Below are 15,990 nucleotides of genomic sequence, written 5' to 3'. Positions count from 1 at the left end.
TCAAACTGGGAAACACAGACCACTGCATTGGTATAGCTGTCTATTCCACTCGGGCATAATTCCACAAAGCTGGATGTTATTGTGTAACAATGTTCAATACTGAGTATCAAAAGAAAAAGATCCTGCAAGCAAGACACAGAAACTAACAACATGCTGAGAAACTGTTTTGTATAATGGAAGGCAACCTAAGCTGGAATGCACATCCTAACAAAGCTCTTATATTTCAGATACCACCGTAGATAACAGCTGGATGAATATACCTTAAGCAACATCTTCAAAGGGAAAAATGTGTGAAGCCAGGAAATAGAAAAGCAAAGCAAGGAGTAAACATGATGTACTTTCTATAAGTGATAATGTATGTCTGTAAGTCAAGATCAAATGTGAGAAAGACAAAACAACACAAGAAAAAAACCTCTTGGTACACTAATCAGCACTCCTTCGATTAGTGGTGTTTAGAGGGAGGGGTGCACAAGTGAGCATCAGATGCAGTAAGAGTGGGAGAATCACCCATTACCCTGGTCCTGCCCTGGGACTCAGTAAATGCCAGGCATGGTTTCAGGGCTTCAGTGCAGGCAATAAGGCTAGTCTCACTGCTCTGCCTTATAGGACACCAGGGAACCTGGAAAGCTGTTTTCAGTATGGATTTGGGGCCAAATTCTGCTCTTGGTTACACCTGAGTAATCCAGGGTATCTCCACAGACTCTAGTGGAGTTGCTCTGGACTTACACCAACATGCAGCACCTCAGGGCAGAATTTGGCACCTTGTAGTTTACTGAAGCACGTCAGTGAGGTGCCACTGTGACAAGAAAAAGATGAAAGAAGCACAAGCTGAATCCAGTACAAGAGCATCACCAAATCCACACCTCTTTAGAAGGGGTAGAGGTGAAACTGTAGCTACAACTGGCAATCTACCCACCCTCCCTGCCTATGAATAATTAATCAGGGAAGCAGGCAGGGAGTAGTTAGAGTAGGAGTCTTGTTGATCCTTTCTCCTTGACACAGAATACAAAATCCAAATAAAAATCAGACATATTTCTTTCAGAAAATACCAAGGGTGAAACCCTGGCTCCATTTAAGTCAATGGGACTTTTGACTTCAGTGGAGCCAGAATTTCTCTCCAGGAGTCTCAGTGATGGACAGTAGATGGAATGTGAATGCATCTGTATTTCCGTTTTCCGGAGAATGGCTGTGGAAATGAACTGCTGAGTTTAAAATCCATCCATGTGTTTAAAAAAAGGAAGTAAAACAGTTGACTAAAGTGCGCTGTGGCAGCCTTAAGACGGTTTCATGGGACAGACCAAGGTTGTAATAGCACTTTAGTGAGCAGTATTTGCATTGCTTTAGATCTAGTTCCTCATGCTGAAATGCAATCTACTTATATGTGAAGGCTACAGAGAGAGTTTCTTCGGGCACTCAGTAATGTCTTTGCTGTTGGGTTATTCTGTGTGGTTTGTGTTAAATATCCCTGCCTATGAAAATAGTAATGTATATTATGGCATTTTTATAACACTAATCGTCCAGTAAGATTGAGGCATATTTAAGGCTAAGTTCTGCTCTTGGTGGGATAACCGAGAGAAGAACTGATCTTCTTGCCTTAATTGTCAGTGAAGCATCATGCACATTTATGGCATTATATAAAGAATGGGCCAAATTCTGAAGTCCCTACACAGCTTAAAATACGCTCCACAAGTCCTGCACAGCTAGCATAGGCTTAGTGTGAGGGGGCTCTGAAGGAGCTAAGGAGAAGGAATCCTCCTCTCCACATACAGTGTGGCAGATGATCCACTCCGCTGTCTTGCAGCCTATGATGTGGGGTGGAAGCAGAGTCAGTGGATCTGTGTGTCATCAAATCTATCAGCCCATCTCTGCTCCTCTGCTGGCCTGCCTTGCTCAGCCTCCCTGGGGTTGGGCTATGCAGCTCTAGAAATCCTGACACATGTATGAACACCACCAGTTACACAGCATTCTAGGGCACTCTGCAGGCGCTAAATAAGATCTAGTCTTCAGTTTTTATTTCATCCGTAGGCAAAACTCCCATTGACTTCAGTAAGCGTTCTGCCTGAGTAGAGACTAAAGGCTTCAGGATTTGGTCCACAATTAATAATAAACGAAGTATTCCTTTAAAGGGGAGGGGAAAAAACAGAACAGAAAAAGCCAAGGGGTCTGATTCTCCATGGGTCTGCACCTTGTGTAGTCATTTAAGGACAATGGGTGTATAATACTCCCAAATCATAATCATACGGTGAAATCCTGGCTCCACTGAAGCCAACTGCAAAACTCCCAGTGGATTCAACAGGGCCAGGATTTCACTCATAGGCTAAAGGTCTGATATGGTATATAGTAGCCCTAAACATCCTGTATTCAGCTGGGGAAGGATTACCCCAGTGCCATCACCATGGGAGACTGCATTAAGGCTGACTTTCGAGGACCCCCTTCACAAATCCTGGTGTTAGGGACATGCCAGGGGTGCGCTGGCGGCTGCAGCATGCAGTGTGGCAGAGATGCTGGTCCATGCTGTAGCCCATAGGCCAGTTCAGGGAGGCTGCCATAACTCAGACCACCAGAGCCATCTAAGGGTACAGCTACACTGCAATCATGATGTGTGGCTCAAGCTGACATACCTGAGCTAGCTTTAATCTAGCCAGCTCATGTGTCAAAGCAATAAAGCCGCAATCGCGTGTGCCTCAGCACAGGCTAGCTGCCTGCCTGACTACCAGTGCTCCAGGCAGGTTTGTACCCCCCATGCTGAAGCACACCCTGTCTCAGCTTCATTGCTCTGAGACCCAAGCTAGTTAACTCAGGTACATCTACTCGAGAGCCAGTCACACTTTGTGATTGCAGTATAGACATACGAAAAGTTATGCCAAGGGCCTCTCCTGCCCCCTGAGCAGCCCAGGACCAGAAGAGCACAAAGGTGGCTTAACAACACTGTAGCAGGGTGGTGGGGTTGGTCAGCAGGTCTAGGCCTCCCACCTCAGTCTCTCTTTCAGTTCAGTGTGTCCCTGGCACTCTGCCTGAGGCCCTGCTGGACTGGCTTGGGGATGGAAGTCAGGGGTCCCCGGCCCAGGGTCCTGAAATTGTAGTGGTGTGGGATGGCCTGGTTCAGCCCACCCACTGCTCACAATCCCCCAGGGCACTTCCCAATACACCCTATGTCTCAGTTTGGGGTGTGGCTGCAATTGTGTTAAAGTCAATGCCTCAAACCCCCAGTCTAGGGCCAATGCCTGTAACCCTCTGGTGCCCTTGCCCCTGGTTCCACCAGCCTTTTGGGTAGCATCGGGACAGGGGGAGATCACAGCCAGACACCCTCAGTAGCAGTTTCTACTCCTGCTGCTGCAGAGCAGTGCTCCTCTACAAAATACTTCTCTTTTCTCCTCCCACACCCTTGCCTGGAGCTTCCTTTACGCTGCTCCTCGGGGAAAGAACCATGCCATGGCCAAGGAGCGGGACCTTCCAGGCCCAGTACTGCTTCAGCCCATGTCCTGTCTCAGCCTTAATGTGGGGTCTGAAGACCCCATCACAGGCACCCTACCCCTCCGCCCCTGGGCTATAAATTCTGTGCTGGGCCTTTTAGAGGTGCACACAGGATCTCCCTTGTAGTGTTTTATCCCTTTTTTCCACTCGCTTTATACAGGTGTAACTGACTACACAAGGAACAGAACCATATAGAGAAACATGCTCCATGTGCACAATTTCTTTTTTAAATCTGAAATGTGTTCTGACTTTGGAAGGAAATTCCAAATATTATACTTCCCTGGAGTAACACCACAATGTACCAGTGAATTCCCCATCCTGAATCAGGAAGTGTATTAGGTTCCTAATCTCCATGTCTACTTAGTGAACGTACTTTTATGTATATTTTAATGGCTTTTTTTTTTGCAAGTATATTTGCATGTAGAAACTTCACTTAATTGTGCTATATTTCCTACATATTAGCAATCTGCAGTTACCTATACAGCAGTAAATTACAAAAACACATTCTGTATAAATCATCAGACTGCCGCAGGAACAAACATTAGACTTCAATTTAATTTATGTCATTTTTCAGCTTTTTCCACCCCACCCTCCCAAAATGCATAGCACTAGTCATGTAAAAACTAAATTGCTGTGTGAGGTATATTTTTAAGCCTCATCTAAACAATAAAGCTTGTGACACAACATGAGAGCAAAGAATGTCCAAATATGGCTGAGAGTTAAGTACCCTGAGAATTAAGTGCTCTTAAATTCACTGGAGTTTATAAATCTGCATTAACCAAATATCTGAAAACAGAAATAAAGGAAAGAGAAAATGATTCAACTCATTTTCCAGTACCATTCTCTACAGATGTCATGTTATAAACATCCTCAATATCTTGGATGCTGGAGGCGTCTGTTGAATCTTGATCGCTGGCTATAATCCCTACTGAAGAAAGGCTAGAAATGAAGGAGTGCATCCTTTTTGCATAAATATCCCTAATGTTAAAATAAGGTAGCTCATTACATTTCTCTTTGTGATCATTGTTGGACTGGTCTACATCAATATCCTTTTGCTTTTGATAGTATTTAGAAAACTTGTTGAAAATTATAGTGATTGGAAGGGCCACCACTAATATTCCACAGAGAATACAAATGCTACCAATGAACTTTCCCAGTAAGGTGACTGGGAAAGTGTCTCCATAGCCGACAGTGGTCATGCTGATAGTTGCCCACCACCAGCAGACCGGGATACTGTGCAGTTCTGACTCATCGTCGTCTTTTTCCACTGAGTAGACCAAAACTGAGAATATAGAAATCCCAACAGATAGAAACAAAAGCAAAAGTCCAACTTCGTGGTAACTATGTCTCAAAGTGGCACCTAAAGACCGCAGTCCTACTGAGTGCCTTGCCAGTTTCAGGATGCGAAATATCCTCATTAGCCGTAGGATCTGAACCACTTTCCCCATATTCTCAATGTCTTCGCTTTCTTCTTCCTTTGTGTCCACAGCCAGGGTAGCATAAAATGGAATAATAGAGACAAGATCTATGACATTCAGAGGGTTTTTCCAGAACTTCTTTAGACTTGGAGCTGCGGCGAGCCTTATCACTAACTCAACAGTGAACCAGACAATGCACGCTATCTCCACGGCTTCCAAAACAGGGTCCTCAATCTCTCTGTCATTGGCATCCCACCTTTGGAACTCTGGCATGCTGTGGATGCACATGGCTACAATTGATGCTAGCACTACGCTCAGGGAGGAAATTGCAATTAACTTGGCTGATAAGCAGTACCCAGGGTTTTCCATTCTGATCCATACTTTCTTTCGTGTTTCACCAAGCCACAGTTTATCAAATTTCTCCAGCTCTTTATCAAATATGGATGATTCTTCATTAGAAGAGTCTATGCTTCTGTCATTGCTTTTCTGATCCCAGTCCTTATCTTGACCTTCTTCTTTTCTTTCTTGATACCTATTGCTACAGCAAGAATCAATGAACAGCTCGTTGATCCCCCAGTACTCTATTTCCTGGCAGAAGGAGAAGATACAAAGTTCCTCCATGACATGCAGTTTACCTGTATAGTAAAAATTCAAAACATATCTAAACAAAGAAGGGTTCCTATCAAAGTAATATTCTTTGTCTGCAACACTGTAATCATCACACAGTTCCAGGATAGCCTCTTCAGAATGGCATTTGAGCAGTTTTCCAAGTCTGGTCTGGGGAAATCGGAGCAAAGTACTTTGATCAACTGATTGCTTAAAGCCACCCACATTCAAGTGGATAAGTTCCTCTTCTTTCCCAGGTCTATGGAAAAATTCACCATAAACCATTTTGAACACAGTAGTTCTGTTGCTGGCTTCCAAGGCACTAACCCATAAGATTACATTGCACCTAAAAGAACATAAGAGATTATTAGACAATTTAATTCAGTTTTGTTCTTGCTGCAATTATTTTCCAATCTCCATTTACTGTGGAAATGCTACATTGAAAAACAAGAAAGAAATGAAAAGACAAATACATTGTTAACATTTCCGCTAAAGTAGACTTAAATAAGTCTGGTGATTTATGAAATCAGAGTTAGCAAACTTGAATAAAATAGTTTCTGGTTCAGCATGCATCTTTATTTTTTTCTTCATTTATTATTACTCTTTTCCTCTACTACTATCACATTTAAATTCATATTCATTCTGAAAAATACAATTAACTTACAAATTTTGGGACTAAAGGCAAAACATACTCAGACTACCAAACATTTAGGGCCAGATCCTGAGCAGGAGTTAATCAGTTTTGAAATCAAAGGAGCTACATCAATTTAAACCAGCTAAAATTTGGCCCTTAGTATCCCATTCTTTATTATATTATTTGCACCAAGGGGGCATGCTATTATTTCTTACATGATGCCAACACATCTTAATCTACACCCTTCCCTAGAAGAACAACAAGGAGTCTGGTGGCACCTTAAAGACTAACAGATTTATTTGGGCATAAGCTTTCGTGAGTTAAAACCTCACTTCTTCGGATGCATAGCATATGCCCAAATAAATCTGTTAGTCTTTAAGGTGCCACCAGACTCCTTGTTGTTTTTGTAGATACAGACTAACACGGCTACCCCCTGATACCTTCCCTAGAAGAGCATTCTATATTCCTGTCACTCTTTGGTTGAAAACATTTCAAGAGTCTGTTTTAAACAGCTTATTTTCATTTTCCTTTCCTGCCCTTGCAGACATCTCTTGCCCACATTTGGATATCTGCATTCATGAAGATTCCACCATAGGTATTCTGCAACCTGCCTTGCTACTCACCTGTAGTGATGCAAAGTTCCTCCTTAAGACCTACATCAGTTCCAGAAGCACTTCCTACTCTGCCACAGCAGGTGCACTGGTAATGCTGATAAACTGGCATTGAAATGTCATTTCTGGAAAGAGCAGCTTCCAGAGACAGCACTTCCAGAAATATTTTGTCTCAGCAAGTAAGAAGGGGTACCTGTAGGTAAACACAAGTAAAGGGCATTTTAATATCTATATACCTTCACCATAAATATATTATTCAGGCTAAATTGGATACAAAAGGCAGATAATATTATACCATATAAAATGTCTGAGACATTACCCTTGACTTTCCTTTGTTAGTTATAAACCTTCGCTTTAGAGTCAAAATTGGCTGGCCTGATACTTTCCATGCGATTATGACTTCTGACCTGTGTGACAGTAGAAATCGCTATGAGCTCATGATCTAGGATACTTAGAAGTTCGCTTCCTGTATGTCAATTTAATTTACTTCAACTTAGGATGGCAATGAATTTTGAATGCCACAAGAGAGAAGGTATTCTAGCTCTCTTATGTTAGTGTGCTAATTTATTATTATGCAGATCATGTCTTTTAACTGAATTGTTTGGGGTTTATTTAGTGGTCCAGTTTGCAGGCAGTCGTCCAAGGATGCAGATTTTTCACACCTATGAGCAACGTAGTTATACCAACCTAATTTCCTAGTGTAGACCAGGCCTGAGGATTTGTATTATGTACATGCAGGTATTTTCAATGAGCACTAACCTGAGTTGGAATGAACTAAATCCCCCACATAGACAAGCCCTAACAATTTTCAGTTATTACCTGCTAAACTGGATCAGGGTACATACAATTTAATTATTTAACAAAAAATCAGATCATTTAAATTAAATACAATTTTTTAAAAAAATAAATCTATTAAAACTAAATTTGAAATTATGGCAACTTATATTAAGGCCTAAATCGATTATAACCTAGTAAACAGTTTTAAATTAAATTAAAATATAATATTCAAACAGTACATATTTGCTGCCAAAGTTTTAAAGTTCAATAACTAGTTCATTTAAAGTTGAGAAGCTGACTAGAAGTTGAAAGAGCAGGAGAGCATATTTTCCCTCTTCCAATCTAGGGATAAAAATGAGTTGTGAGAGGATGAGAGCTATTACTTCTAAAATCTTGAAGGACGTGGTGATCAGAAACAATCAATTCAATTCACCTACTCCCTTTATTTAATAAATCAGTTAGTTTAAAAGCAAAACATGTTTGCTTTTTTTTCCTTATGCATCTACCACATTTAAGGTAATCTTATTTAATAAAAAACAATTTTAAAATGCTAGTTTTGTGCATTTTTAATTGAATTCCAATTTCCATCCAAGTGCAGCTTGAGACAAGACAACAGATTAAAAAAATCATAATCACCATCATCTAGTAAATAAGACATGACAGTCACCATTTTCTAACTTTAAATAAAAGGTACAACTTAGAAATCTAAATAAGTGTATGTTCAGCTACTTAATTGCTTAATAAGGGTGTATAGATATAGTATATCCTCCTGGTTAACAAAAAGTACCAAATTTAGTGTAAAAGCTATTTTTGGTTACGAAGCAATGTTTTAATTGTTACCACCCAATGAAAAATCATCCTTTCTTTAGAAAAAGTATAAATGCAAAACAAGATTAAATCGCTAATTTAAATCAAGGGTTCCAGCTTGATTTAAGCCATGATTAATTCCCTTGAGCCATCCAAACCCTCCTAGCTGAATTTAAGACAGAGAAATGTATATTATTTCTATAATTCCATTTAAATGGATGGGAGCTAAGGACATTGGAGGGACGATTCCATGAGAGACGGAGCAAATTCCCAGACCCATTTTGGAGATGCACAGGCTGAGATTTGAATGGAATTTAGATAGCGGAGTATCATGTGAGCATTAAGAATACGGCTAACCCCCTTTCCCCATCACCACCACCAGCAGCTCCCTGGGTCTCTTGCAACAGTTGTATGTGGATTACACTCCCCATTCTGAAGCATCTCTGGATTCTACTTGTCTAATCCAGAGTTGAATTTCTAGTCACTGCTAAACCTGACATAACCAGAGCTCTACACTGATTCTGCCATCATGGGGTTGAGATGTTTGTCCCTTGCTCCCAAAATTTGCTCTTCCCAAATGGAAGAATCCTGCCCTGCAGCTTACCAGGGGTTCAACTTTTCACTCGTAAAGTGGAGCTCTGAGGGAGAGAATCAGTTCTAGTCCACAGCTCCCACCGGCTCCTACTGACATTCAGGGCAGCAGCTCTGCGTGAAGCGTGGAGGAAGCCAAACTTGCTGCACTAAAACTGCAGTTCTACCTCTGCAGCATGAAGGAATGGGACAAGGCAGCAACTTCAGAGCCCCTCTCACATAAGGTTTGCAGAAATACAGCCTGAAGGGAGGGGATTCCACTGTGTGCAAGGTACGGCATTCAAACTAATGAGGCCAGCCACTGGCAGTAACGGGGGGGGGGAGGGGGAGAGAAGCAGTTTGAGAGAATTTCCCCCTTCCCCAGCCACTGTGCATCAAAGAGAGGAAAGCGAGCAAGATGGGAGCACAGAGGGGGACTCACAGGGCAGGGGAGAAACAAGGGGGTACAGAAGGAAGGGGAGCAATGGCAGAAGAGTGCAGCAAGATGGAGGACAGGGATGAAAAGGAAGTAGGGTTACCATATTTTGTGCCTCCTAATGGAGGACACTCCCGGGGGGCCCGGCCCCGCCCCCAGCCCCGCCCACGCCCCAACTCCGCCCCCTCCCAAAGTCTCCGCCCCCTCCCCTGCTTGAAGCCTGAAGCAGGTAAGGGGGAGTGGGGGGGGGGAGGAGGCGCGGCCCAGGCTGGCCCCCGGCGGCTCCAGCCTGGGTCGGCTCGGGCCCTGGCCGACCACCCCCGGCGCACCCCCGGCGCACCCCCCGGCTCCCAGCCCCGCGGGCCCGGCCCGGCTCCCCGGCCCCGCGGGCCCAGACCGGCCCGGCGCTGCGACCCTGGCCCGGCCTGGCCCCCGGCCCGGCTCCCGGCCGGGCACCATGCCCCCGGCCCCGCACAAAAAGGCCCCGGCCGAGCCTCCCGATTTTCCCGGACATGCCCGGCTTTGGGGGATTTCCCCCCGGACGGGGATTTGAGCCCCCAAAAGCCGGACATGTCCGGGAAAATCCGGATGTATGGTAACCCTAAAGGAAGCAACAAGGGGACACACAGAGGGAACCCCAAGAGTAAAGGGGAGTGTTACCTATCAGTTCTGTGTTCTTGGGGAACTAGGGCGCAGTACCCAGCCCTGTCTGACTCACGAAAAACCTTCCCCACCCCCCGCCTCTGCTTGAACCAAAGCCGATCAGAAGAAAGACTTACAAAAAGCAATGAAAAGGCGGGGAGAGACACACCTAAACCCCTCTGGACAAGGGTGACTGGATTAAGAAAACTCCCCTAGCCTTATTTGCATCACAGATGGGACAGGGAGGCATCTCCATTAGCATACAGAATGGAGAACAGAGATTCTAAGGCAAGAACCACACTGAACTCTGGGACCAGAAAAGCAGGGAAGCACTGCATGGTGGGGGATCTCTGCTCCAGATGTTAATGAACCCACACCTGCACACACCCCGCTCAGTAATTATCAGACCAATTCTAGTAATAAATCCTTTATTGGTATCCAAAATACTGACGCTGCCTAATTGCACTGTGAGCTCCCTGGAAGGAACACCGCCCATAGCCAGGAATGATCAGTTCCTATTGTCTAGCCTGAATGAAACAACTTTGGTACGCTTCCTTGAGCCATCAGTTTACCCATAAACAAATCTAGTGTTCTCCCTTGAACCATTGTTCTTTCCCTAAAAAAAACCCCTAACTATGCTCAAGTAAGTGTTCTGATGCCTGGATCCAAAATCTGCATCAGTTCCATTGGGACTTCATCTTCTCCTGACTGATCGTACTGGGGTCTCTGCCTGTCTCCAGCACTCCGGACCTTCAGCTACCACCATCACCTGGGACCCCCGATCAATTAAAGCTTCACAGAGTGGTGAGAACCCAGCTCTCTCTCTCTTGGTATAGCCTTCTGACCCTGACTTGTGGGATCAGTTATAGTTTTCTAAACCTGACTTTCATAATCAAATTTAAGTTAGTTTTAATATTATGTATATTTAATATTATAGCTGTTTTGTTTGTTTGGCTCCCCTGGTATGGTTACCTGGCAATAAATAAATGTCATGGTTAAGCTGGTTGCTTCTCTCCCCCCTTCACCTTCCTCTGTGGGTGTTTTTTGGCTTCCTCATTCACTCTGCAGCAACACTCCTCGTACCTAAGCTAAAGATCCCTGCAGCACCCAAAAATCCTGTAGGGTTTGATCATCAAGTGGGTTACTGCCAGAATAACTGTAACATGAAAGTGGGGATAGAGATGTGCTGAACCTGGGACATATGAGGTGGCAGCTTGGAAGTGCTGTTCGACCCAGCCTGATCAGGCGTACTCTATTCCGGTGCGGTGCCCAGGGCACATGAGGGTGACAGCTTGGAGGTGCTGTTCGGCCCAGCCTACTGCGTCCAAAGACATATAAGGGGTCAGCTTGGGAGTGCTGATTAACCCAGTCCTCTCAAGCGCGCTCTGTTAATGTGTGTGTGTTCGTTTGATTATGGGGCTGGAAGAACCAGCCCTGGGGAACCTAGGTCCTGCAGGATAGCTCCGTTGGTAGGGAACTTGCAGAAGTAGAGCTCCATATGAGAACACAAGTGACACAAGCAATACATTGATAGAATTACAGAAATCGCCCCCTCCAGAAGAATAACCCTAATGAATGAGCATACCCCAAAGTAATGGGCAAATCTGGTAACAGGAGGCAGAGGCCAGAAAGGGAGAAGCAGAGACTGGAAATGCAATCTCATCTGGCAGATGAGGACCTAGAGTACTCCAGGACAGGGAAAGAGATTGAGAGAAAAGGAAACACAGAAGCAAAACAGCTAAGCTCCCACCTGGTAATTGTATTAGAGTCTCTTTCAGCTACCAGTCCAATTGGTACGGGCAGCCACAAGAAGCTTAGAAAGAACAGCCTCCCTCTTCCCTCCCCCCCCCCCCCCCACATTTTTGAACCTCTCACCCTGTTCATTTTTTTAATTTTCCCAGTTGAAAATGTTGTGGGATTCAGGGGAGAGGAGTAAAACCCTGTCAGGGCTGAATCCCCACTCTGGCATCTCGAGTGCAGAAAGTGGGGGCCCACAAGGATTTTAAAAATTAATACTGGCCACTCCAGGCTTGTATTACACTCCCAAGGTTACAGCTTCCGACCTTAGCTTGGTAAACGCTGCCACCACCCAAATGCAAAAAAAAACCCTTTGAACCCAGGAAGGTGTACTTGTGAATTTCTCCCTGTGGTGTAACCTCAAGCCCTTTCACCCCCCTCCAGGGAAGAGCTGAGAAAGAAACAAAGGAAATTAGCTGTGGCTACCAGCTAATTAAACAACATGCACAAACTTCTTAGGACACCAAAAACCCAATCCTGTTCTTAAAAAAGGTAAATTTTCTTAAAAACAAAAAGGAAAAAATAAATCTGGAACTTAGGCTTTTTGCTAGATCTTAAAAGAAACAATTACAAAAATTAAGCACCCAAAATAGCTTTCTTGGGGGTTAAGCTACAGGTTACAAGCAAACAAAAGCATCTGGGGTTAGCATAGAGGAGATCCACAAGCCAAAATAAAAAATAAACCTGATTGTGTCTAACTAAACATTCCATATCCAAATAATTTCTTCTAAGTATGGAAGATGAATTTTCATACCTGGTTCAAGCCTTACACAGCATTTCTGCTTATAGCATTGCTGCTCCGTCCCTGCAGTCCAGAGAACAACAGACAAAGGAGAAGTTTCTTTCCCAATTTTAAAAGTTCTAGCCTTCCCATTAGCTCTTTCGGTCAGGTGTCCACTCTTTTTTTTTTTAAAACCTGTGGGCTTCTTAACCCTTTACAGGTAAAGCAAGCAGAGAACTGACACCAAGAGGGATTTAAGCTCAGTTGGGGGGAGGGATAGCTCAGTGGTTTGAGCATTAGTCCACTAAACCCAGAATTGTGAGCTCAATCCTTGAGAGGGCCATTTAGGGATCTGGGGCAAAAAAATTGGTCCTGCTAGTGAAGACAGGGAACTGGACTTGATGACCTTTCAAGGTCCCTTCCAGCTCTATGAGATAGGTATATAAAATAAATAATATATGGAGATAACAACTAATTGGCTGGCTGGGTGTCCATCAAAGGGAGCTACTTCTCCCTCCCCCTCCCCCACTTCATGTATCACAAGCCCCTACATAAGACACAAGTCACCACAGTCATGGGCCACACCAGACTGTTGACCAGATCCTCCCCTGGGGTAAATCAGTTGAGCTCCATTGATTTTTAATTGAGCTCTGCTGATTTACACCAGCTGAGGGTCTGGTCCCATATGTTGAGTTTTCAATAGTATGAGTGACAATGATTTAATTTTCTTTGCGACAGAGAAGCTCCTACGGTTTAGAGCAGCAGCAATTTCCCCTAGTTGACATGAAGTTAAGCCATTCTTGCTCTTCTGTTTGAGTACATTTTTATCACTTTGATGCTTTTATTATTTCCTGGAGAGTTAGGAAAGAAGAAAATAAAACGCCCACAGGTCAGGAAATGCGGCAGCGTGTCTCTTTGGTGGTTTTTTTTTTTTTTTTTTTTTTTACACAATACCCCGTTCTGCATATGCTGACCTTACAAAGTGTTTTCAGCACCATTAACCTCTTGCTTCCATCCCCTCCAGTTTAGCGCTGTCAGAAGCATTAGTAGAGAGCTATACAACTCTGTTCTACCTTTTCATATTTTCTTTTAAATGTTACTTTCCTACAGCACATCACATAAGTAGAAACAGAGGATCAGAAGCTAAAACCCTTATGTGCATATAAATCCTTGCCTACATGACAGGTTACTTCGGTATAACTTACATTAGTCACACACCCCTGAGTGATGTAAATTATACCGACCTAAGCGCTGGTGTAGACTTAGAGTTAGAGCGCCTCCATCACAAGCACAGCAGCTGCGCAGCTGTAAGTGCTGTAGCGTAGATGTAACCTAACTAGCCCTAATTCATATGACTGGTGCCATCAGACCCAAAGGGAGGCCAACAAGACTTCTCACACCTATAAGGGTTGTGGGATCAGGCCCAGAAGTTATTTACCAGAGCTGGCAGTTTTAATTCTACAAAAGCAGATGTGTAGCCAGAGAGGGTTTTGTTTATTCATTTTGTACAGCAGACACCTCAATCCATTCTTGTAATTAGAACTGAGGAAACTGACAGTCTTCAGTGGGAAAATAGCTCTTCATTTATGATAATACTGTAAAGCCCTTCAAATGACTTCTTTCAAAATTAAATTGACATGTTTATTTTTAACAACTGGATGAATTACCGTGCAACCAAGATCAGGGACCCATTGTACTAAAACATCCGGCATACTAAGAGACATTGTAAACTGTTCAAGCCAAAGGCTAATTAGATAATACCAAAAAGGAAGTACTATTATCTCCATTTTATATATGAGAAACCATGGTGCAGAGAGATTACATGATTTATCCACTCCATTTATAGTATAACTACAAGCTTGCATGCATCTGCAAATAGGAGATTTTGAGATAATAAACTGATAACAGGAGTTACACTCACTGAGTATTTTCCAAAGTTGCATCCCTTTGCGGCCTCTTAGGTCTAATTCTGTCATGTGTATGTAATCCACACACCTCTTGGGTTTGCTGTTCTGTCCCATCTAGTGGCACTGAGACCACTTGGAGAGAGAGATTAATGAGTTTGCTCTACAGCCTTTGCTAACAGCCAGTTGGCTTTTAGCTCATGCACTAAGCTCCAGAGGTCCCAGATTCGATCCCGCCCGCTGACAAGAAGGGTCTGTCAGCATTACATGTACACTGAGAAGCACCTTGCTCAACTCCTGGAATAAGAGTGTCAGAATTCAATCCTTATGTGGTTTTCCACTTCATTCATGGTCCTGAGGCAAATTCTGGTTTCACACCCAGAATACCTTCTCTGAAGTTACTGGAATGACTCTAGATTTACATTGATGTCAATTCAAATACAATTTGACTTTATTTGTTTATTAATTTCCAGTGGGTAATATTTACCTTTGTTCAAGTGATACTTTAGTGCCCTGACCTTAACATCTCAGCTTCAATACCAATCCCACAGAAATACTGGGCCAAATTTTAGCTCTATGGACATCAAGAGGAGTTTTGCCATCGACTTCAGTGGGCCCGAACATGACTTAATGCCTGGTCAAATCCATTTATTTTTATGCTGATCAAATAAGAGAAAAATTAAATTAAATTTGGGATAACTCAGTATACTAAAGAAATAAGATGAAAATTTTGCCCACTGCTGGCTTTTTGAAGTCATTGTAACTAACGGAAGAATTTAGTGCTCAACAATTCTTTAAAACACTGCACCATTGTTGAACTTGCAGTATATAACTCCTTATTGATTATGCAGATCATTATGCATATTTATAATGGTGCCTCCATTTGATTACTCATTTGAATAATTCCAGTAAGCAAGCATCTGCCACTTTGGATAATAATCAACATTAATGCACAGTATACACGGCAACTGACTCCTGCTTATAAAGGCCCTAATCCAGAGCCCACTGAAGTTCTTCCTTAGACAACAGTGGGACTTTGAATCATGCCCAGCTTGCAGAAGGAAGTTTCAAGAGGCCTGGTCAGAGTTCTTTCATGACATGTATTAAATTATTGCTATTTATTATTTGTATTACCATAGTACCAAGGAGCTCCACTCATTGTGTGAACAAGAAAGGAATAATTAGGGGTGCTGCTGTAGACATCAGGAGAAAATACTGGAACCTAATTATTTCCAGTTTAGCGATTGCATGGCTGCATAAGTGCTAGCCAAGGTCTGTGGGGGGTGTACGGGGTACTCTCCCTACCCACTGCATGGCCTGGTTAAGGCAGTATTACAGCTTTTGCAGTCTGAGGACCTCATAACTGTTTCAGAGGTGCTTCCCATGAGATCCTCTATGTCCAAAGGGGAGCAAAGAAGAGTGGGAATATAGGTGGCTTCACCATGTTCACACACAGGCCAGCTACGGGATTAGACCACATGACTTAAAAGGAATGCCTCTGATGCTCCCACTAGGATAATGTGGATCTGCAACACATTCAAGGCAAGGATATGCCTTACAGTTACAATCTAGAGCTTAAAGGGTGTCGTGCTG

General features: G+C 43.4%; 1 protein-coding gene across 4 annotated transcripts in view; it reads right to left on the bottom strand.

Moving 5' to 3' along the window:
• Nucleotides 1-4,011: 4,011 nt before the first annotated feature.
• Nucleotides 4,012-15,990, bottom strand: part of KCNS3 (potassium voltage-gated channel modifier subfamily S member 3) — a 40,489-nt gene continuing 28,510 nt past the window's right edge. For all 4 annotated transcript variants that reach the window (XM_054023449.1, XM_054023447.1, XM_054023448.1 and 1 more), the window contains 2 exons: nt 6,756-6,936; nt 4,012-5,844 (listed from right to left, as the gene is read on the bottom strand). In XM_054023449.1, coding sequence (XP_053879424.1) covers nt 4,299-5,783 — 1,485 coding nt within the window. In that variant the 5' untranslated portion in view covers nt 5,784-5,844; nt 6,756-6,936 and the 3' untranslated portion in view covers nt 4,012-4,298. The remainder of the gene's footprint in view (nt 5,845-6,755; nt 6,937-15,990) is intronic.

This window comes from Malaclemys terrapin, chromosome 3, assembly GCF_027887155.1.
Source record: "Malaclemys terrapin pileata isolate rMalTer1 chromosome 3, rMalTer1.hap1, whole genome shotgun sequence".
In the NCBI taxonomy this organism is placed as follows: Eukaryota; Metazoa; Chordata; order Testudines; family Emydidae; genus Malaclemys; species Malaclemys terrapin.
The sequence above is the reverse complement of the archived record's forward strand: the minus strand, read 5'-3'. Positions and strand labels throughout refer to the sequence as shown.